General features: G+C 36.7%; 1 protein-coding gene across 4 annotated transcripts in view; it reads left to right on the forward strand.

Moving 5' to 3' along the window:
- Positions 1-23,277, forward strand: part of MDGA2 (MAM domain containing glycosylphosphatidylinositol anchor 2) — an 809,247-nt gene that overhangs the window by 540,925 nt on the left and 245,045 nt on the right. For all 4 annotated transcript variants that reach the window (XR_014261129.1, XM_082452081.1, XM_082452083.1 and 1 more), the window contains exon 6: positions 10,742-11,011. Coding sequence is in view for 3 of the 4 variants with exons in the window: in XM_082452081.1 (XP_082308207.1) it covers positions 10,742-11,011 (270 nt within the window). In the remaining variant the exon portion in view is untranslated. The remainder of the gene's footprint in view (positions 1-10,741; positions 11,012-23,277) is intronic.

A 23,277-nucleotide genomic window follows, 5' to 3' on the forward strand; every position in this document is an offset into this window, starting at 1 on the left:
GCCTTTCCCATGAGACTCACTATGGCCTGTCTGTGTAGCCAGTCATACTTAGTGACCTCAAAGCAGGAAGGGACACACGCATCCCCTCTGCTCTTGAATGTGCAGGTGTTCAGGATTTGGTGTGGGAGTCAAGAAGCCAGTCCTCTCTGTCTCAGACCAACTGAAGTAACTGTTGCTTAGCCCAAGAAAACTTTTCTTTTTGTTGGCCAGGAGAGGAGGAACTGAAGGGAACATGGGAAGAATTCTCTTCCTCAGAGATATTTCCTAAAATATACTTTCCGTGTTGCAGTTATTGAAGGGTTTAGGATTTTGGAAAATAAAAACCACAGACTGTTTGGTCTCTCCTCTCTTTCGTTTCCCTTCCCTTCTTTTCCCTTTCTTTCTCTTTCTTTTTCTGTCATTCTACTTCATCACATCCCTCCCAGGACGAATAATTTATAGATCAGTCGATCGATCTATCTATCTATCTCTCGTATTTCCACCACAGGGAACATCAAGCATGCTAGAATGTTGACATACTGATCTTAAATGAGCCAAGTCTCCAAGGCAACTGCTGTGGTGACCCATGCCTTCCATCATTGAGTGCTGGCAAGATTCTCATTCGGATAGTCTGATGGGCACTTTTTTATGAGCACTGTATATATAGAGAATGTTTATAGCTGGTGGTGTATGTCTGTGCGTGTGTCGTATTAAACACAGACTTAGTTGGAATAATTTTTATGTAATTTGAGCCATGTTTTGGCAATAACTATAAAACATGTTTACAATAATCTATGATTTTTTAAATATACTATAGATGCTTCACTTAACTTGATAGATTTCCTTTTTTATTTTATGTATTTCACCTTTTTCTACTTTTTACTTTGGTTTGATGAACATCCCAAATAAAAATTAACATACTGTCCACTCAGTGTTTCTCTTGTCCCTTTTCAACTTCTCTGTTTCATTTCTTTATTACTTAAAATGAGCTTCAAATAGTAATCTGTCTCTGATATGTTGCTGTGAAGAATGACTGAATATCTAGATTTCTGCAGTATGTTTTAGAACAATGCTCTTGTCTCATGGTTATAAGGAAGCTGATGATCTCGATGGCTTTACATGTTTATTCTTACATAGTGATGGGATAATTCAACCAAAACATGCAATAGATATTTAATGAACACTCAACCACATACATGATTCAGTGCAACGAGATTAATCTTTCTTAATTTCCTGATTACCTATATAAGAGCAGAAAAAGAAACATAATGCATGGACTCGAGGTGGTGTTGGAGAGTTTAAGAGCACTATAAAAAACTAGCATTCACTTGCACTTCACTTTTGCCTATGAGCTTTTTTTTTTTTTGTCTTTCTGTGTCTGACTTATCTATTTTTTTTTAACACCTTTATTGGAGTATAATTGCTTTACAATGGTGTGTTAGTTTCTGCTTTATAACAAAGTGAGTCAGCTATATGTATACATATATCCCCATATCTCTTCCCTCTTGCGTCTCCCTCCCACCCTCCCTATCCCACCCCTCTAGGTGGTCACAAAGCACCAAGCTGATCTCCCTGTGCTATGCGGCTGCTTGCCACTAGCTATCGATTTTTACATTTGGTAGTGTATATCTGTCCATGCCACTCTCTCACTTTGTCCCAGCTTACCCTTCCCCCTCCCCGTGTCCTCAAGTCCATTCTCTAGTAGGTCTGCGTCTATATTCCTGTACTGCCCCTAGGTTCCTCATGACCTTTTTTTTTTTTTAGATACCATATATATTTGTTAGCATACAGTTTTTGCTTTTCTCTTTCTGATTTACTTCACTCTATATGACAAACTCTAGGTCCATCCACCTCACTACAAATAACTCCATTTCCTTTCTTTTTATGGCTGAGTAATATACCATTGTATACATGTGCCACACCTTCTTTATCCATTCATCTATTGTTAGCCATTTAGGTTGCTTCCATGTCCTGGCTATTGTAAATAGAGCTGCAATGAACATTGTGGTACATGACTCTTTTTGAACTATGGTTTTCTCAGGGTATATGCCCAACAATGGGATTGCTGGGTCATATGGTAGTTCTATTTTTAGTTTTTTAATCAATTTACATTCCCACCAACAGTGCAAGAGGGTTCCCTTTTCCCACACCCTCTCCAGCATTTATTGTTTGGAGATATTTTGATGATGGCCATTCTGACCGGTGTGAGGTGATACCTCACTGTAGTTTTGATTCGCATTTCTCTAATGATTAATGATGTTTAGCATTCCTTCATGTGTTTGTTGGCAATCTGTGTATCTTCTTTGGAGAAATGTCTGTTTAGGTCTTCTGCCCATTTTTGGATTGGGTCGTTTGTTTTTTTGATATTGAGCTGCATGAGCTGCTTGTAAATTTTGGAGATTAATCCTTTGTCAGTTGCTTCATTTGCACATATTTTCTCCCATTCTGAGGGTTGTCTTTTCGTCTTGTTTATGGTTTCCTTTGCTGTGCAGAAGCTTTTGAGTTTAGTTAGGTCCCATTTGTTTATTTTTGTTTTTATTTCCATTTCTCTAGGAGGTGGATCAAAAAGGATCTTGCTGTGATTTATGTCATAGAGTGTTCTGCCTATGTTTTCCTCTAAGAGTTTTATAGTGTCTGGTCTTACATTTAGGTCTTTAATCCATTTTGAGTTTATTTTTGTGTATGGTGTTAGGGAGTGTTCTAATTTCATTCTTTTACATGTAGCTGTCCAGTTTTCCCAGCACCACTTATTGAAGAGGCTGTCTTTTCTCCGTTGTATATTCTTGCCTCCTTTATCAAAAATAAGGTGACCATATGTGCGTGGGTTTATCTCTGGGCTTTCTATCCTGTTCCATTGATCTATATTTCTGTTTTTGTGCCAGTACCATACTGTCTTGATTACTGTAGTTTTGTAGTATAGTTTTGTGGTATAGTCTGAAGTCAGGGAGCCTGATTCCTCCAGCTCCGTGTTTCTTTCTCAAGATTGCTTTGGCTATACGGGGTCTTTTGTGTTTCCGTACAAATTGTGAAATTTTTTGTTCTAGTTCTGTGAAAAATGTCAGTCGTAGTTTGATAGGGATTACATTGAATCTGTAGATTGCTTCAAGTAGCATAGTCATTTTCACCATGTTGATTCTTCCGATCCAAGAACATGGTATATCTCTCCATCTGTTTATATCATCTTTAATTTCTTTCATCAATTTAATTTCTTCATCAGTGTCTTATAGTTTTCTGCATACAGTTCTTTTGTCTCTGTAGGTAGTTTTATTCCTAGGTATTTTATTCTTTTTGTTGTAATGGTAAATGGGAGTGTTTCCTTCATTTCTCTTTCAGATTTTTCATCATTAGTGTGTAGGAATGCAGGAGATTTCTGTGCATTAATTTTGTATCCTGCTACTTTACCAAATTCATTGATTAGCTCTAGTAGTTTTCTGGTAGCATCTTTGGGACTCTCTATGTATAGTATCATGTCATCTGCAAAGAGTGACAGCTTTACTTCTTTTCTGATTTGGATTCCTTTTATTTCTCTTTCTTCTCTTATTGCTGTGGCTAAAACTTTCAAAACAATGTTGAATAATATTGGTGAGAGTGGGCAACCTTGTCTTGTTCCTGATCTTAGTGGAAATGGTTTCAGTTTTTCACATTGAGGACGATGTTGGCTGTGGGTTTGTCATATATGACCTTTATTATGTTGAGGTAAGTTCTCTCTATGCCTACTTTCTGGAGGGGTTTTATCGTAAATGGGTATTGAATTTTGTTGAAAGCTTTTTCTGTGTCTATTGAGATGATTATATGGTTTTTCTCCTTCAATTTGTTAATATGGTGTATCACATTGATTAATTTGCATATACTGAAGAATCCTTGCATTCCTGGGATAAACCCCACTTGATCATGGTGTATAATCCTTTTAATGTGCTGTTGGATTCTGTTTGCTAGTATTTTGTTGAGGGTTTTTGCCTCTATTTTCATCAGTGATATTGGCCTGTAGTTTTCTTTCTTTGTGACATCTTTGTCTGGTTTTGGTATCAGGGTGATTGTGGTCTCATAGAATGAGTTTGGAGGTGTTTCTCCCTCTGCTATATTTTTTTTTTGGAAGAGTTTGAGAAGGATAGGTGTTAGCTCTTCTCTAAATGTTTGATAGAGTTCGCCTGTGAAGCCATCTGGTCCTGGGCTTTTGTTTGTTGGAAGATTTAAAATCACAGTCTCAATTTCAGTGCTTGTGATTGGTCTGTTTATATTTTTTGTTTCTTCCTGGTTCAGTCTCAGAAGATTGTGCTTTTCTAAGAATTTGTCCATTTCTTCTAGGTTGTCCATTTTACTGCCATATAGTTGGTTGTAATAATCTCTCATGAACCTTTGTTTTTCTGCAGTGTCAGTTGTCAATTCTCCTTTTTCATTTCTAATTCTATTGATTTGAGTCTTCCTCCTTTTTTCTTGATGAGTCTGGCTAATGGATTATCAATTTTGTTTATCTTCTCAAAGAACCAGCTTTTAGTTTTATTGATCTTTGCTCTTGTTTCCTTCATTTCTTTCTCATTTATTTCTGACCTGATCTTTATGATTTCGTTCCTTCTGCTAACTTTGGGGTGTTTTTGTTCTTCTTTCTCTAATTGCTTTAGGTGTAAGTTTAGGTTGTTTATTTGAGATATTCCTTGTTTCTTGAGGTAAGATTGTATTGCTATATACTTTCCTCTTGGAACTGCTTTTGCTGCATCCGATAGGTTTTGGTTTATCATGTTTTCATTGTCATTTGTTTCTAGGTATTTTTTTGATTTCCTCTTTGATTTCTTCAGTTATCTCCTGGTTATTAATTAGTGTATTGTTTAGTCCCCCTGTGTTTGTATTTTTTATAGATTTTTTCCTGTAATTGATATCTAGTCTCAGAGCATTGTGGTCAGAAAAGATATTTGATATGATTTCAATTTTCTTAAATTTATCAAGGCTTGACTTGTGGCCCAAGATATGATTTATCCTGGAGAATGTTCCATGAGCACTTGAGAAGTAAGTGTATTCTGTTTTTGGATGGAATGTCCTGTAAATATCAATTAAGTCCATCTTGTTTAATGTATCATTTAAAGCTTGTGTTTCCTTATTTATTTTCATTTTGGATGATCTGTCCATTGGTGAAAGTGGGGTGTTAACGTCCCCTACTATGATTGTGTTCCTGTCGATTTCCCCTTTTATGGCTGTTAGCATTTGCCTTATGTATTGTTTGGTCTGGTGGGTTTTTACCTTGCTCCTTCATCTGCTATGTGTTTCTCTGTCTTCTCATTTTGCTTAACTTACTGTGTTCGAGGTCTCCTTTTCACAGGCTGTGGTTTCGTAGTTCCCATTGTTTTTGGTGTCTGCCCCCAGTGGCTAAGCTTGGTTCAGTTCGTTGTGTAGGTTTCCTGATGGAGGGGACTAGCGCCCGTGTTCTGGTGGATGAGGCTGGATCTTTTCTTGCTGGTGGGCAGGTCTGCGTCCAATGGTTTGTTTTGGGGTGTCTGTGACCTTATTATGATTTTAGGCAGCCTTTCTGCTAGTGGGTCGGGTTTTGTTCCAGTCCTGCTAGTTGTTTGGCATCGGGTGTCCAGCACTGTAGCTTGCTGGTCGTTGAGTGGAGCTGCATCTTGGCGTTGAGATGGAGATCTCTGGGAGATTTTCCCCATTTGATATTATGTGGAGCTGGGAGGTCTCTGGTGGACCAATGTCCTGAATTTGGCTGTCCCACCTCAGAGGCACAGGACTGACACCCAGCCAGAGCACCAAGACCCTGTCATCCACACGGCTCAGAATAAAAGGGAGAAAAAAAGAAAGAAAGAAAGAAAAAATAAATAAATAAAATAAAATAAAGTTATTAAAATAAAAAAAATAATAATTATTAAAAATAAAGTTAAAAAGTAATTTAAAAAAAAGAAAGAAAGAAGAGAGCAACCAAACCAAAAAACAAATCCACCAGTGATAACAAGCGCTAAAAACTATACTTAAAGAAAAAAAAAAGGACAGTCAGAACCCTAGGACAAATGGTAAAAGCAAAGCTATACAGACAAAATCACACACAGAAGCATACACATACACACTCACAAAAAGAGAAAAAGGAAAAAAATATATATATTGTTGCTCCCAATGTCACTGCCTCAATTTGGGATGATTCGTTGTCTATTCACGTGTTCCACAGATGCAGGGTACATGAAGTTGATTGTGGAGATTTAATCCACTGCTGCTGAGATTGCTGGGAGAGATTTCCCTTTCTCTTCTTTGTTCGCGCAGCTCCTGGGATTCAGCTTTGGATTTGGCCCCGCCTCTGCTCATAGGTCTCCTGAGGGCATCTGTTCCCCACCCAGACAGGACGGGGTTAGAGGAGCAGCTGATGAGGGGGCTCTGGCTCACTCAGGCCAGCGGGAGGGAGGGGTACGGAATGCGGGGCGAGCCTGCGGCGGCAGAGGCCAGTGTGATGTTGCAACAACCTGAGGTGCACCGTGCGTTCTCCCGGGGAAGTTGTCCCTGGATCACGGGACCCTGGCAGTGGTGGGCTGCACAGGCTCCAGGGAGGGGGAGGTGTGGATAGTGACCTGTGCTCGCACACAGGCTTCTTGGTGGCTACAGCAGCAGCCTTAGCGTTTCATGCCTGTCTCTGGGATCTGCACTGATAGACGCGGCTGGCGCCCATCTCTGGACCTCATTTAGGCTGTGCTCTGAATCCCCTCTCGTCATGCACCCTGAAACAATGGTCCCTTGCCTCTTAGGCAGGTCCAGGCCTTTTCCCGGACTCACTCCCGGCTAGCTGTGATACACTAACCCCCTCAGGCTGTGTTCACGCAGCCAACCCCAGTCCTTTCCCTGGGATCTGACCTCCAAAACCCGAGCCTCAGCTCCCAGCCCCAACCCATCCCAGTGGGTGAGCAGACAAGCCTCTCAGGATGGTGAGTGCTGGTCGGCACTGATCCTCTGTGCAAGCATCTCTCTGCTTTGCCCTCTGCACCCCTGTTGCTGCACTCTCCTCTGTGGCCCCGAAACTTAACCCCCGCCACCCGCCGTCTCTGCCAGTGAAGGGGCTTCCTGGTGTGAGGAAACTTTTCCTCCTTCACAGCTCCCTCCCAGAGGTGCAGGTCCCATCCCTATTCTTTTGTCTCTGTTTTTTCTTTTTTCTTTTGCCTTACCCAGGTACGTGGGGCGTTTCTTGCCTTTTGGGAGGTTGGAGGTCTTCTGCCAGCATTCAGTAGGTGTTCTGTAGGGGTTGTTCCACATGTAGATGTATTTCTGATGTATTTGTGGGGAGGAAGGTGATCCCCACATCTTTCTCTTGTGCCATCTTGAAGGTCTCCCTGCCTATGAGCTTTTAAAGGCACTACGAAAATTAATCTTGAAAAACAATAGTTTCAACTTACAAATTACAAGATATCAATAAAACAAAATTAATAGATGTTTTATTATGTGTCCTCAAAATGTATGGGTATATTTAAATTTGTTTTTTGTGATATGGCGTAGGACCTCCAAAAGTTAAAATGGTTTTAAAATATCTCTGTCAAATGCATCAGAGTCAAATATAAAAATTATATCGTTTAGTGACTACATTTTTTACACTAGTCATTCATTTATTCATTTGCCCACTTATTGATTTGCCTTACCAATATTTATTAAGCACAGTAACTGTACAAGCACAGGACCAGGCTATGGGGGTGGTAATGAAAATAATGACAAAATAAAATGCTTTTTCAATGCATGTTTTGTACTAGGTACTGTTGTAAGCACTTAACACGTGTTAAATCATCTCACTTCTGTAAGACAGGTAATTATTTTCCTCCATTTCAACAGTGGAAAACTGAGGCACTCAGGAGTAGAAGAACTAGCCCAAGTGCACACAGTTATTAAATAATAGCAGAGTCAAGAACCCAGGTATTGTTCTCCAGAATTTGTGCTCTTACCTTTCAACTATCAGGCCATATTTCAGAGAACGCAGTCATGATGCTTCTGTCTGAAGAGCCATAGTGGAAGCCTGGCTAATGTTGTAAGATGTGATATGAAAGGGAAAATAAGGGGGCTATGGAAGCTTATAGCAAGGGACTTAACTAGCCCAGGATGAAATCTCTTCTTAAAATATTTTTAATAATACACAAAAATATTTTTTTATGTTTTTCCTACTTTAATTTTTTTTCTCTATGGCATGGTTTACACTTAAGCTTGATGAATCCAATGACCCTATGGTTCTTAAGCATAGCCTCATAGTTTAAAAAAGCTGATATTTATAGAATGAAACATAACACGCTAGAACAAAATGATAACAATTTCACCTTTATCTCTTTAGAATTTAAAGCTATAAAATTTTGTTACTAAAATATGAGCATTCTTAAAGTCTTGAAAGCATTAGCCCATTTTGGGGTCTTTGTGGGATATTTTTAACATCAGGGATTATCAGAGAAAATAATGCCATCTTTAATAAAACTAAGTTGGACAGTGCACTGTTTTCAATTTAGATTTGGAAAAGAGAAATTTCAATATGATTGTGAATACACTTCTGCAATGCACTATAGGTAAAACAGTGGTCTCTTGTTATTTATATATTATTTTATGAGCTTTGAAATTCTCTTGAACCTTTTTCTTTAAATATTGTCTATCTAATAGAAAAACAACTCATCCTTATACAAGTCAATTTCAGGGGCAAATATTTCTTAATGTCACCATTGTGTGTTTCCATAATCTAAACATACGCTATTAATGGCCCTTAGGCCTTGGGACTTTTCATTTTACTAAAACATGATGTAAAACAAATGAGTTTTACTAATATAATATAACTGTTGGACTGTCTACAATTGTATTTTAACTAAATAGCTTTGTAAGATTCTATTATTTACCTCAAACTAAACTACAGGGATTTCTTTTACTTTTTCATAATGCTATGTCAATAATTAAGTATATCTATTTTAAAAATATTTAATTAGTGGTTTCTTTTTTATCAGTTTAACAATATTAAATAACTCTTTGAGATGCTTTCTTTTCTACCAAATTGCAATGCCTTTTGCCTCTTATTTTCATTTTGTGAATTCCCCAACAGGTTTATCATAGATATTTATAATTTCAAGTCAACATCTCACAAGGGCAATTAAGATACTTTGGAAACTTCTGTGTTCCTTAAGATGATGTTAGAAGGGCCAGCATGCAACAATGATGTTTAAAAAGGTCCTCCAGGCATTCCATACCTATTCCACAGAACCATAATTATAATATGGAGTTGTCTTCTTGCTCTCCTCTGGCGTCTTTTCAAATTAATTTTTTATTGAGGCAACATTGACTAATAATATTATATAAGTTTCATGTGTACAACATTATATTTCTACTTCGTTGTACCATACATCATGGTCACCATCAAAAATCTAGTTTTCATCAGTCACCATACAGTTAATCCGCTTTACTCATTTCACCCTCCTCCTGCTCCTTTCCCTCTGGTAACCACTACTCTGTTCTCTGTATCTACATGTTCATTTTTGTTTCGTTTGGTTTGTACATATATTTTGGGTTTTTGTTTTTTATATTCCAAGTATGAGTGAGATCATATGGTATTTGTCTTTCTGACTTATCTCACTTAGCATAATACTCTCAAGGTCCATCCATGTCCCAAAAGGCAAGTTTTCATCTTTTTTATGCTTGAGTAGTATTCCATTGTATTCAAACAAGGCAGACAATATAGAATCACACAAGGAGTTTACCTTGTATTCTGAGAAAAGCACTGTCCAACTCTAAGCTGAAATTAATATCTAAAAAAATTACACAGTACAATTGAACACTTCGTGTTCCCAATATGGATAGATTTCAGTTTTAACTTTGGCATCAAATATTTCTGAATGTGTGAACTCAAACATTGGCCTAATGCATTCCCCCTGTTTTTATTTAGGAATGCATTATATAGGGTGGCACTGTGGTATAAGCAGAAAAAAAAGTTTTGTATGTGAACAGAGTTTTTGTGCAGTTTCTGCTTTGAGTGTTTGATGAAAAGTCTGTAATACAGCATTTTTTATTGAATGGATATTTATCTACAATTTTTTTTACCTGAAAAGTTGCAAACAACTTATTTTCACTGGGGAGATTATTATAACCCAGACATTGGAGTGGTGGCTGTCATAGTTTGGTGACTATGTTTGAACAGTGATTTATTTGTTTCTAAGTTTTAAAGCAGTGATTATGAAAACTCATTGCCTAAACTTTCTGAACAGAGAGGTTAGAGAGGAAATATGGGGGCTGCTTTAAATTACATGATTTTGTTATTCCTTTCAAGATGAAAAACCAGGCCCACTGCTTAGTAAAAACCTCCAGTGATCTTTTATCTTACTTGGTTGTGTTCAGGTTGCAAAATATGTATCATTTCACCTCAGAATGATCCAAAAATTAAATAAATGACAATCTTCACCATGAAAATACAAGGACTAAACAACTGCAATATTTATACCTGGAAGGACAAAAGAGATTGTCAACATTAAAAGAGAAAGGGATTTTTGTTTTAAAACTTTAATTCCTCTTGTCATTCTAATTTTGGAACAATAATCCAAGAATACATAAATTTTAATTCCCTTCTCCATGTGTAAGATCTTAAAACAATTCCATGGGTTTATAACATGTAATTAAAATGAGTAACCATTCTACATGATTTAAACTTGATTAATACAGTAAGATTTTGGCACAAGAGAACAATATTTAATTTTAATTTTTTGAGGAAATATAAAGCATACTGTTACTCTAGTTGTAGTAGATCTAAATAGGTGCATGTTCTTTTGTTTATGTCTTTTAGCATCTCCGTCAATTAAACTCTTGGTGGATGACCCTATAGTTGTAAATCCTGGAGAGGCCATAACATTAGTATGTGTTACGACAGGAGGAGAGCCTGTACCCTCTCTCACCTGGGTCAGGTCCTTTGGGACTCTGCCTGAAAAGACTGTTTTGAATGGAGGAACTTTAACCATTCCTGCCATCACCTCAGAAGATGCTGGTACTTACAGCTGCATCGCCAATAATAATGTGGGAAACCCTGCAAAAAAGTCTACCAACATCATTGTGAGAGGTAAGTTTGCATAGAGAATGTTACAGCATAAATTTCTATATTTGCATTGAATAGTTTTCATAACATATTTTTAGTGATACTATGGAATAGTTTTATAATATGTTCTTAGTAAAAAAAATGATTAAAATCCAAATGTGGCATAGAGCATTATGCATTGTAATACAGATTGTGTATTAGTTTAAGGATTTAACAAACGCACCAATTTAATGTTTAATAAACATTTATTGAAACCCTATTACATGCAGAGCTTTAAGTTGTGGGGTTACATAGAGATCTATAAAACATTATCTTGTACTCAAGGATTCTACTCTCAGATAGTGAAAAAATATATATATCAATTTATAGCCATATGATGCAGTGTTTGGCAAGCATGAGTAAAAGCTATAAACATAAAAATTACAGTAGTTCTGGCTGAAGTTATTAGGGACTATCTAATGACATTTGAATCAGGTCTTGTAGGCTGGGTAGAGTTTTAACAGACTGAGATTAGCTAAGGTCATGGAAAAGTCAGAGTTAGTAAAAGGTAAAGTTTATTTGAGGAATTTATATAAAAGGTGGTTCACTAAGTCAACAGCAGTGATGTTCTAGCTAGTGTGCTGGTGCTGCCTGTGGAAGAGATGCTAACCTTCCATTTCGGAGAAGGTGAAGTCACTGTGCAAGGAAAGCATATGCATCTTCATGTCTCACTTTACCTGGTGTGGTCCTGGGCTGGGGATGGAGGATGGTCACCAAGGCCTCTAAAGTTAAAATAGACATCCATATGCCCAAGAGAACTCTTCCAGCAGACAAATGAAAATTTATCATTAATGAAGGATTATAATGGAAGCAAAACATAATTGAGTATATTGAGATAAACGCTTGTGATTCTGTGAACATAGACTGTGGTGGTTTTAGTGACCATAGTTATCTGTTACCACCCAAACTATCAGAAATATGCTACTTGGCCAAAAATATACTCTAGTCAAAATATTGTAAGATGTTACAGTGTAAATCAAGACACTGTGGATTTCATAGCTACTAGTTTCATGTCTACTGCAAAGCTAAGGAGAAGGGGAGGAGAATAGAGTAAGTTAAAATGCCAGAAAGCTTTCTGTTCTTACCTAGTTTTAGCTGTTTTTCTTGAATAAATCCTTCTCGAATTTTATCAAGGCTTCGGTTAATTTCCAGAATTCTGAAAAAGTTGATTTTGACATTTTTGCCTGTGTGTTTGTTGCTTGTATGGAGGACCAGATTTTCAGAGACCTTTATTATGCCATTCTGGAAGTGCTTCTATCTGTATTCATTTTTTCACAAAAGGAAGGGATAAACCACGGGCTAATAAAAACATTATTGGGGAGTAATCCACAAACCATTTTGGATATATATTATAGGGTAGAACAAATGCACAAATATATATTGCTTTTATTGAGAACCAGGGTTCCCACTGTGGGAGAAGGAAGATACAAATATAGAAGGACAGAGATCTAGTGGTATTTGTTGAATTTGAATTGGTGGTATTAGGATTTTTTCAAATGTATATGTTTTTCAAGAGTTCATGATTTTTGCTCTGTCAACTGAAAGAGCTTAGAAGCAATGATACTCTAGTAGCAATGAACATATCTGACACCCAGTTCTTGGTTCTAAACACTATGCCCCCTTGAAAAAAAAAAAAGGAACATTTGGAGAAATAGATGATTCCAGGGCAGGGGCTGGGAAAATAGAAGGTGAGCCTGGGATGTATTTTGTGCCAGAAAGCAAAGAAGACTAAGAAGGCTAAAAAAAGGGTGGGGGAGGAAAGAAATAAGTGAGAGAGACTAAGAAGTACAAACTTCCAGTTGCAAAGTAAATGAGTCATGGGTGTGAGATGTACAGTGTGGGGAAGGTGGTCAATAACTATGAAAAGTAAAAATAAAAATAATAAAGTATCTTTTTTTAAAAAAAAGAAGACTAAAGAAAGCTCAAAGACTAAGGGAAATGTCAAAAGGACATAGGAGACAGCTTAAAGTGACTCCCGTTGGCCAAATTAGTGGCAATTTGAGTATTGAAATGCGTTAACGATGATAATGGTTTATAATATGTTAAATTAAAATTTCATTATTCCATAGTAATAGTAAAATGAAAAAGAAAAATAGAAATGAAAAGCTCTTCTTTACAGAAGGATCCCAGGTAAAAATCATAGAAGGAATGGTAGAATAAAAGAAAACAACCATTCTGCAATCCCCAGTGTAATAGTTGGTTCCAGCAAGGATTATCAATGGATGCTGAATTATTGGGTAAAATATTTGGAGGCAATAGAATATTCACAAGATCTCCAAGTATCACCCCAAACTACAAGTTACCCCTTTGTAGTTTTTACTAACTACAAAGCAGGAAAGGTAGCTTTTCAGTTGAGAGATTCAGCAGTCTCCACTCTAACCAAATGATCAGACTTAGGGACCACCAAAAGGGACAGTTTGACAGGAAGAGCCTCCTGATGAGATTTACTAAAAAGCCACAATATCACCTATGTAGGTTTCTCACCAAAAAAATGTCAAACCTGAACCTAATCATAAGTAAACAATCAGATAAATCTGAACCAGGGTTTCTCAACCTTGGCACTACTGACATTTTAGGATGGTAATTCTTTCTTGTGGGAACTGCTCTGTGCATTGTAGGATGTTTAGATGCATCCCTGACCTCTACCCACTACATTTCAATAGCACCTTGCTATAGATTGAATGTTCGTGTCCCCCGCCGCAAAGTTCATATGTTTACATCCTAATCCCCAAGGTGATAGTATTAGGAGGTTGGACCTTTGGGAGGTGATTAGGTTGTGAGCGTAGAGCCCTCATGAATGGAATTAGTATCCTTATAAAAGAGGCCCAACCCAGGTTCAATCCCTGGTCAGGGAACTAAAATCCCACAAGCCGCATGGATTTAAAAAAAAAAAAAAAGAAGCCCAAGAAATCGCCCTTTCTCCTTTCACCATTTGAGATTATAGCAAAAAAAAAGTCTATGAACCAGGAAGTGGGCCTTCACCAGACACTGAACCTGCTGGCACCTTGATCTTGCACTTCCCAGCCTCTAGAATTGTGATAAATAAATTGCTGTTGTTTATAAAAATTAAAAAAAAAAAAAGACGCTGTGGGTACTGCACTATCTGCTACAAAATTGTAAGCCATACAATATTTAGTAATTGCAAGATATACCATTATTTTATGTATCATTATAAAATAAAACATCATGCCAATTGAGCTACCACAGTGTTTTCCTATGAGATCAAATGTTATTGAAAGAAGTCTTTCAGATTTGTTATAGTTAGGTTTTCTTTTAAACCATATATCACCCATTAGCATACATAAAAAGGAGAATAAAATAAAAATCAGTTGATCAAATTATTCCTAAAACTTCACAATCAGAACCAACCCAACTTCTAAATCAGTTTTCATCCCAGTCTTTGATGACTATGGTTTTCTAAATCTAGTTTGATCGTAGGATCATCTGAAACTATATTGAATCCCGGTACAACTGGCAAAATGTCTAGCATAAAATGTTGGTGTTGCTCAGGTACCCTCCATAAAGAACTAACTCAATTCACAGCAATAGATGCTCCCAGAATGATTTGCTCCTCCCCATCTCATCTGGAATTTTTCATCTGTGTTCTTACAAAAGACAGTTTTCAGTTTTGACATGAATGACCTAAAATAAATAGAGCCTTAAAAATGTACTTCTCCAATTTGTAATTTCTTTTTTATGCCTTAAATTTATCTGAAGTGTACATTTGCATAGTCATATTATATTACCAGTAGAACCTCTCAGCAGTGGCATTTACATAATTCATAAAATTGAGTTTGTATGTAATCTTACTGAATATAGAAGTAGCCTTGGTTAACAGGTCCTAGGTTAAACTGTGAGGAGAAAAACTACTACAATAATATGAGGCATTTGATTTCTGCCACAAAGGCCAAGAAATTCAGTTAAAGAAAAATGGTTTTCTTCTTATTATATCAAAGAAATTATTTTCAAGTCTTCTGAATTTGTAGACCTCTGCAGTGTCTTAGATTAACTGTGTCATGGATACAGCAAAAACAGAACTCTAGGTTCATTTTCCCCCCATTCCTTTCTGTAATTACATCAAGATCCATAGACCAGGTTTTCTGAACAATCACGACAATATCCTGTGCATAGAATTCCCACTGCCATTTGAGAATATCCATGAACAAAATAAGATTGTAGGATGCAGACAGGAATAAAACTCTAGAAACTTTTCTGAAGTGTCATTTGACTTAAAAAAAAAAAAAAAGAACACTTTAAATAATGTAGATAATCCTCCATGTAGATAACAAGCTCCAAAACTGAAGAAGAATCTCGTATGTTTTAAAATTTTGTTAGGCATTCATAAATATAGCAGCAGTGCCTTTTCTTATGATCCTTTAAGAAGTTGCTGTGATTGAGCCACATTTCTCTCAAGTCAGGAACAAAGCAGTTGCTTAATACATTTGATAAGAAAATTATGTTGATTTCCTAGGTGCATGTGGGGTGGCCTGAGGTCAGTGCTTTCCAAACTTTCCCACCTAAAGTTCTCTGTTGTCGTGAGTCACTGTATTTAGAAATGCCCACATTTCTCTTCCGTCATGAATTGAATGAGCCACTGTCTTGAGCAAACATGGTTCATAATATGACCAAGACATTACTGTATCTTAGTGTCCTGTGGTCTTTTAAAACTTTATTCAGTGGCTTAATCTTCCCCTGCTTCAGAAGAAAAGTCGGCAGACCCCATAACTCTTTTGTTCATTATTAGAAATAGAGAGTCCTACAGTGCATTCAGGTCACAATCATGCATTTAGTTCAGTGTTTTGGATACACGTTCCAAAATAGTAATGAAACTCCAAACCTGATTTAATGTAAAATTTTCTCCCCTGCCCAGCTTGGGTCCACTTTGGGCTGGAGACTTGCAGTGGGAAAGGGGACAGGGGCTGGTGTGGTTGGCTTCTTCCTGTTTGTCTGTCTATTCTCTACCCTCCTCTCCACCACCCCATCCCTGACCTGATAGCCAGATTCTGACCTTATAGCCAGATTCTGACCTTCCTGGCTTGGGGCGGGGTAGGAAGGTCTTCTCTATATAAAACATTTCTTTTTCTTCCTTGGCACATTAATGGACTCTTGAGAGATTCCTCTACCTAGAAGAGATGCACATCTGTGTGCACCAAGGAGAACTCTCTAGTCACGGATTCTCCCAAGACCACTGATGTGCCACATTCCCTGAGCATCTCATGCCCTACCTCTACCGCCTTTCTGCTGAGAGCTTCTCTCTCTTCTCCAGGTAGCCAACTCAACAGAGCCCAAGACAAGAAGCCCGTACTACCTCTCCTTCCGTGTGTGACTCACAGCTGTAAGCAGAAGCTCTTACCAATAAATTCTGTGAGAGCACACAGATTCCAATGTAGCCACCTCTATCCTGTTGTCACACAGGTTTTGGTTTCCTCAGATATGTCAGGCATCATTTCAGGGAAAATATTTTAGAGCTTTGGCTGGTCCCATGAAAAGCCCCTCACTAGGACTGAGATGAAATAGACAGGCTCTCTTGCTGCCTTGGGCCTGGAAGAAGCTTCATCTCACAGTTTTATCCAAAGATATCCTTCCAAACAAATTTGGTCTCTGCCACTTTTTATGTGCTTAATTTCTATAAAATCCAAGAATCAAAGAATGGAGTTTCTTTGAAAATTCTGCATAAGAAGGAGATTTGTCTTACACTCATTGTGGAATTCTGTGGATTTTGTTCTCAGTCAAAAGTGAATCAGGAAAAGTCTATTCTATTATCTGGTTTCACAAGAGTATTGAAGGATTATAAGGATTTTCAAAATTTCTAGCTGATATTCTTAAATGTGATTATCAGTAAGTCCTTCTGGTTCTATCTTCAAACTATACTCTGAATCTGACCATATCTTACCAAGTTCACTGTTACCACCCTTGTGTAAACTATCAGTATATTTCCCCTAGTTGATTAAAATAGTCTTTTCATTAATCTTCTTTCCAGTCCAGCCCCTCTTTTAGAAGGGGCTGTTTAGACACTGTATTAGATAAGGTAGACTTGACTGAGTTAACAAATAGACCCATACATGTAATTACTCAAAACAAAATTACTTCAGCTTTTTTTCATGAAAAAGTTTAGGGTGTTTCCTAGTTGATTATGCTGGCAGTGGTGTTGTATATGATTGGTGTTGGGCGGGGCGGGGGCGGGTGTAGGAGTAAGAGAGTCTATTCCATGCAGTCATTAGGCACCTAGGGAGATGATGTTTCTGCCATCTTCAAACTGTGGCTGCTAAGGTTGTTCTGAGTATTACCTCCATCCCTGTCAGCTGGAAGTGGGAAGGAGCTTGAATGATCACACATGGGAGACTTTTATGGGCCAGAAGCATGTTAGTTCCAATCACTTTCTGTTGGCTAGACCTTAGGTACATAATCACACCACTGTGTGCCAGGTATACGAGGGCTTGGATTTTGGTCAACAGCTAGCCATCTCTGTTACATTCATACAAGAGCCAGAGTGATTGAAATCATCTCATTCCCCTGATCAGATTCCTCCCATGGCTTCCCATCTCGCCTAAAATGGAATTCACATTCCTCATTGTCATCTCATGTCACTTTCCTCTTTACTCACTCTGCTTTAGACACATTATTCTTCTTGTTCTTTTTCACAACTCAGGACTTAAACATTTGCTGTTCTTTCAGCCTGGGGTGTTAATTTTCAAAAGCCGTCTTCTGGGAAATATCTTCCCTGACTACCCTATCTTAGATAATCAACCCCTAATCCCTTGAATGATCTATTGTTTCTTCTTATCACATAACTACCTGGAGTTATTTTATACATTTTAAAAATTTCTTGCCTGTCTCTTTCATGACACTGTATATAGTGACAAAGAATTTATCTGTTTGTTGTGTTTCTCAGTGACATCCCTGGAGTCTAAAAAATTACTCAGCATATAGTAGATTCTCAGTAAATATATGTTGAGTGAATGAATCACTTTTTATAAAAGTTTACTGGCTTACATTAGATATTTCTTTTGGACATCTATCACCCTTTGATACCCTGTGTATAATAAATGATATCAAGCAAAATAAGGAAATTCTATATACATGTTAAATCATATTAAACATTTGTGTGATGTGACTAGCTCATGTGAAAGGCCACATTGTTCTAATCATTCATTGCTGTGTAACAAGCCACCCCAACACAGTAGCTTAACATGATAGCATTTATTTATTTTACTCACAAATCTGGGGGTTGAGAGACTCAGCTAAAAAATCCAGGGTCTCATATAATTGCACTCAGAAGATGGCAGGGCTGGAATCATCTTCAAAGCTTTTCCAATCAAATTTCTGGTTCCTGGACTAAAAAGTTCAAACAGCTGGGCTCCTTAGGTCAGTCTCTCTCTGTCTCTGCCTATCTGCCTCTCATTCTCTCATTCATTCTCAATAGCCTCTTTATATGGTTTCTCTGCATGGCAGCCTCAAGGTAGCCAGACTTGTTACAGGCTCCCAGAACCAGGGTTCCAAGAGCTGCATGAGTTCTAGCCTTTGAAGTCATGCAGTGTCATTACTGCTATTGTCTATTCATCAAGGCAGTGCCAAAGGTTGGCCTGGTTCCAAGAGGAGATCAAGTATCTTCACCTTTTGAAGGGATGAGTGTCAGATCATCTGCAGATGTGTTTTAAAGCCACCACAATGCGCAGTGTACTCCACAAGCCATATTCTTCACATCATACTCCCATGCTGCCTCAATGCACACTTATGCCTCTATTTTTTCCCCTTTCCTCCTTAATTTCATCAGCCCCTATCTTGAACCCATAGCCTCTGCAAAAGTGATGTCCTAAACATATTTCCTCTTTGAATTCTAGAATTTCTCCAGCTTATCTTTGTTAGCTATGATCTCAGATTCCTAATATGGAGAAAAAACACTTGTCAATATTGAAATAGATTTAACCTTTATGGAAGAAGTCAATATGTATTCAGTGAGCCATGAATATACACCTTCCTAACTGTACAAAAATATATACTGTAACCTCCAGGAATATCATAACCCTCTGTTCGGAAAAGTGTTGATTTGCCTAACTCTAGTATATCCACGTGAAAGGACTGAGATCTTTAAAAACCTGAATTTTTATATTAAACATATTTGTTCAGAACTCATTTAATGGAAATATATCAAATATTAGCACTGCTAACATTTCAAAATGATCTTTAGGCTTATTACCAAAAAAATCTTGTAATTCAAAAATTCTATGAAAAAAAATTTCAAACCTTTGAGTATGCCAGTTCTGTTTAGGTAATAGTAATAGTTATTATCGATTTGAGCACTTACCATGTACTGGGCTACCTGGCACACCATGTACATGAACTTTTTAATCATTCCCAGATATTTATGAGGTAAAAAATATTATTGTTCCTATTTTAAAGAATAGTAAAACTGAAGAGGGAGCAAGTTAAGTAACTTCTCCCAAATATAAGCCTTATTTAAGCAGCAAAGCTGGGATTCAAAACCCACACAGTATGGTTCCAGGGCCACTGTCTTAATCAAGTTACCATAGTGCCTTTCAAAATTTAGCCAAGTTTTTAAAAATATATAACTCCTCCTCCTCCTCTCCAAATTGAACTGACTAATGTCCTTTTCTATTTCCTCTACCCTTGCCTTGCCAAAAACTTACTAAGGATTCTTTCTGGGTTGTAAATTGAATACATTTTTATGTTTATTAAAAAAAATCCCCAACACTATACAGTCCTTCCCAATTACACCATTTCCCTCCCAAGTATACAATCATTTTTGATTGGAGGAAATTCTGTGTTTTTGCTAATCAGTACTTTTTTCTCCAGTAATGGTGGGCATACTTTAATTTCAAGTTCTAACCAACATACTGTTTGTAGTTTATGATTTTCTAAATAATATTATATTTGAAGGACTGAGCATGACTCTGTTACTTTTACTGGCAGTCTTACAGATTATTGTACAAAAATTTTAAAGAATTTCTGTTAATCATAAGAGATCAGGGACTTCCCTGGTGGTCCAGTGATTGGGACTTTGGCTTCCAATGCAGGGGGTGCAGGTTGGATCCCTGGTTGGGGAGCTAAGATCCCATGTGCCTCTCAGCCAAAAAAAAGAACCAAAACATAAAACAGAAACAATGTTGTAACAAATTCAATACAAACTTTAACAATGGTCCACATCAAAAAAAAATTTTTTAAAAAGAGATCAATTGAATTACGAATGACAAAGGTACAAAATAACTGCACAAATAAGACAACTAGTATAAACAAGGAACAAAACAAGACCTATAAAGTGTGTTCATTGTTTTTGCTGAAAAGTATATACCTTCAAGCTATTGGTCAGAAAGTCAGTCAGAGTTAATTGTCAATTTTCCAGGAAGAATTGATCATATTTAGCTTACAGTGCATTCTAAATGTAAATTATTTGTGAATTTCCAACTACAGGGTTGGTGCAGTTCCTCCCAAGCATTTAATCAAATTAAATTTCCAGTCATCAAAAGTTTTCTTCCATGACCTTTCATTAGTAAAAACTATAATGATAATAGCTGAAATTGTAGAAAACTAATCCTTTAACATTCTCCAAGAGCAAAACTGTCTGCTGTGTGCAGGTGTCCCGATTACACATGTAGATTAAGTGCTCTATTTCTATTTTCCCAATTTAATATTCTGTATAATTACATCTCCCCAAAACACCAGAGAGAATTTTAGTATATTATGTTTTTTAGCTCTGAAATTGTTTCATTATTATCTTTTTAAAAATTAATCAGGGCTGTACAAAATCTAAAAATTACCAATTCGGTAGTTCTCATCTGAATATAGATAACTCACTTTTCTCTTACAAATGAGATAAACCTAACATCTTTGTTCAGTGAAATAACATATGAGGAATTTTAAGATACAATTTCAAGTAAAAAAGTTTATCTAGATATTATATAATCTTATAATTACTTTTATATAACTGTATACATACAGCTTAGTCATACATTTTATTTTATTAAAACTTAGGTTGTCCTGCTTGGTAGTTGGAATTTCTGTCATATTTACTCTAGTCAAAAGGAGATGTACCACTTGGTAGTAGTGCTTTAAAAGTCAATACCTGTTAACATCCAGAAAAGAAGAATCTTATTCAGTAACATTATTTTTAAATTTCTTTCATCAGTTTCTTTGAAGGCATTTTATAGGTTTTTTCACGGGGGGCGGGGAGGTGGTTTAGTTTTTAGATACCCTACAGTTGTAAAACAGGGCCAAAACAATGATAACTAATTTGAAAACTCCTGATTCAGATTTTTTATCCTGTTATGGCAGGCACCTATTTCCCAAGCCTACTGGCTCACCACACTTAGTTTGTGTGGGTTAAACAGTCTGTAGGCAGTAAGGTATAGTGAAAGAGATCTATGATATGGTTCTGGCTTCCTTTAAATTAGCTACCAGATCACAAGTATGTAAAGAGGCCTCTGCTTACTTTACTCTACACTAAGAAATTGGAGTGCATAATTTCTAAGATATTTTTGCTCTAACCATCTATGATTCTATACTATCAAAATGTACCTTGACCTATGCCCCTTTCTGGACTTAATCACTCTTTATTTTTGCTTACAAATTTACTCATACAAATACATGGCAGTATAGATATGATTACTAAAAAACACTGAACTTTCAAACAAAATTCTTTTTTAAAAAATTATTGTTTACTTACCTTAGGATATTAAACCAGGAAGATAAATGTAAATGGTACTTTCAGTAGGTATTTAGAAAATTTCTATTCCACACTAGATCTGTGTCAGTTGCTGTAAGGGACAGAAAAGGAATGAGTACAATCCCCGAGCCCATGGAGTTCTTACACTTACAGGGAGAAAATCATCGGGGCAACTCCCTCCATAGATCGTAAGAAAGATCATAACTTCACAATAGAAGCATAGACAATATGCTGTTGGAAGCTCAGATGAAGAAACAATTAATTCTGATTAGAGAGATAGAGGAAAATTCCAAAGAAGGTGGCATTTGAGATGGTCTTTGAAAAATGAGAATCCTTATATATTTAGAAATGAAGTGTCTCTTTCCTGTGCTGTCCAGAATGGTGGCATTAACTAGCTTTTTGAACTTTCTCCCTTTTCTTATTTATTGAAATATTAGAAACTATTGATAGCCTTTAAAAGAAAAACCTGTGTTCAACTTCCATATTTTATAGTAAATATTTTCAGAAACTAAGTAATTTATACATTTTATTTTGTGATTTTGAAATAATGCTTAAAGGTTAATATTTTGCAGTCTTGAGTTGCATAAGATTTTATATAAAATTTTTAATTGAATTAGTCAACCTGCCAAATTTTCTGTTTACTGTGTTTTCTGTTTCCATTTGAATTCTGTCCAGTGTTCTTCCAACATCAGTGCTTTTTCTAAATGCTTCAGGAAATTTCTAGAGACCATCAACCTAATTCTTAAATTATTCCTCATCTAGACTCCGTAAGATGATTTCTTAATTTTAGCATTCAAAGAATGTTTTCTCTTTTTCTCTTTTTTTTTAACCTTGTTGTCTCAGCAAATATATTTATCTGAAAATTGTGTGTGCATGGAAATCATCAACCCAGTCATTCAAATCCATCTTAATGAAAATGTACCTGTTAAAATCAATCAAGTATGAATGACTGGTTAGAGAAAATTTATCCATGGAAAGTCCATAAATTCATTCCAAAACTAACTAATTAATTTACAAAATCCAAAAATTAGGAAAATACTTTTTAAACTTACTAAAAAAAATCAGTTACTTTTTTCTAATTACAGAAGTTTTTTTTAGTCATGCAAACATTAGGATTGGTCTTTCCATGGTTCTTTCTATAATTTATGCCCCACATAACCTTAAACATGCACGGGGATAATAAAATTCACATTCAAGTGTCAGCCATCATTGAGTAGATGATGGGAGCCCATTGCAAACAAAAGAGGTAGAAGAGAGAGGTGGCATTTTATTTATCTGCTTAGGTCAGTGGTCCTCAATTGGGGGCAGTGTTTCCTTTTAGAAGACATTTGGCAGTGTATTGAGACATTTTTGATTGTCATGACTGGGGGTGCTGGTGTGCCACTGGCATCTAAAGGATAGAGGCCGAGGATGCTGCTAAACACCCTACGATACACTGGACAACCTGCACACAAAAAATAACCTGGTCCAAAATGTAAATAGCACTGCTGTTGAGAAACTCTGGCCTAGGTAAAGACTTCCCTTATAGCCAAATTGAAAGATGCATAAAACTACACACTCATGCGTGCGC

The sequence above is a fragment of the Balaenoptera physalus genome (genome assembly GCF_965194825.1).
Source record: "Balaenoptera physalus genome assembly, chromosome: 2".
NCBI classification, from domain to species: Eukaryota; Metazoa; Chordata; class Mammalia; order Artiodactyla; family Balaenopteridae; genus Balaenoptera; species Balaenoptera physalus.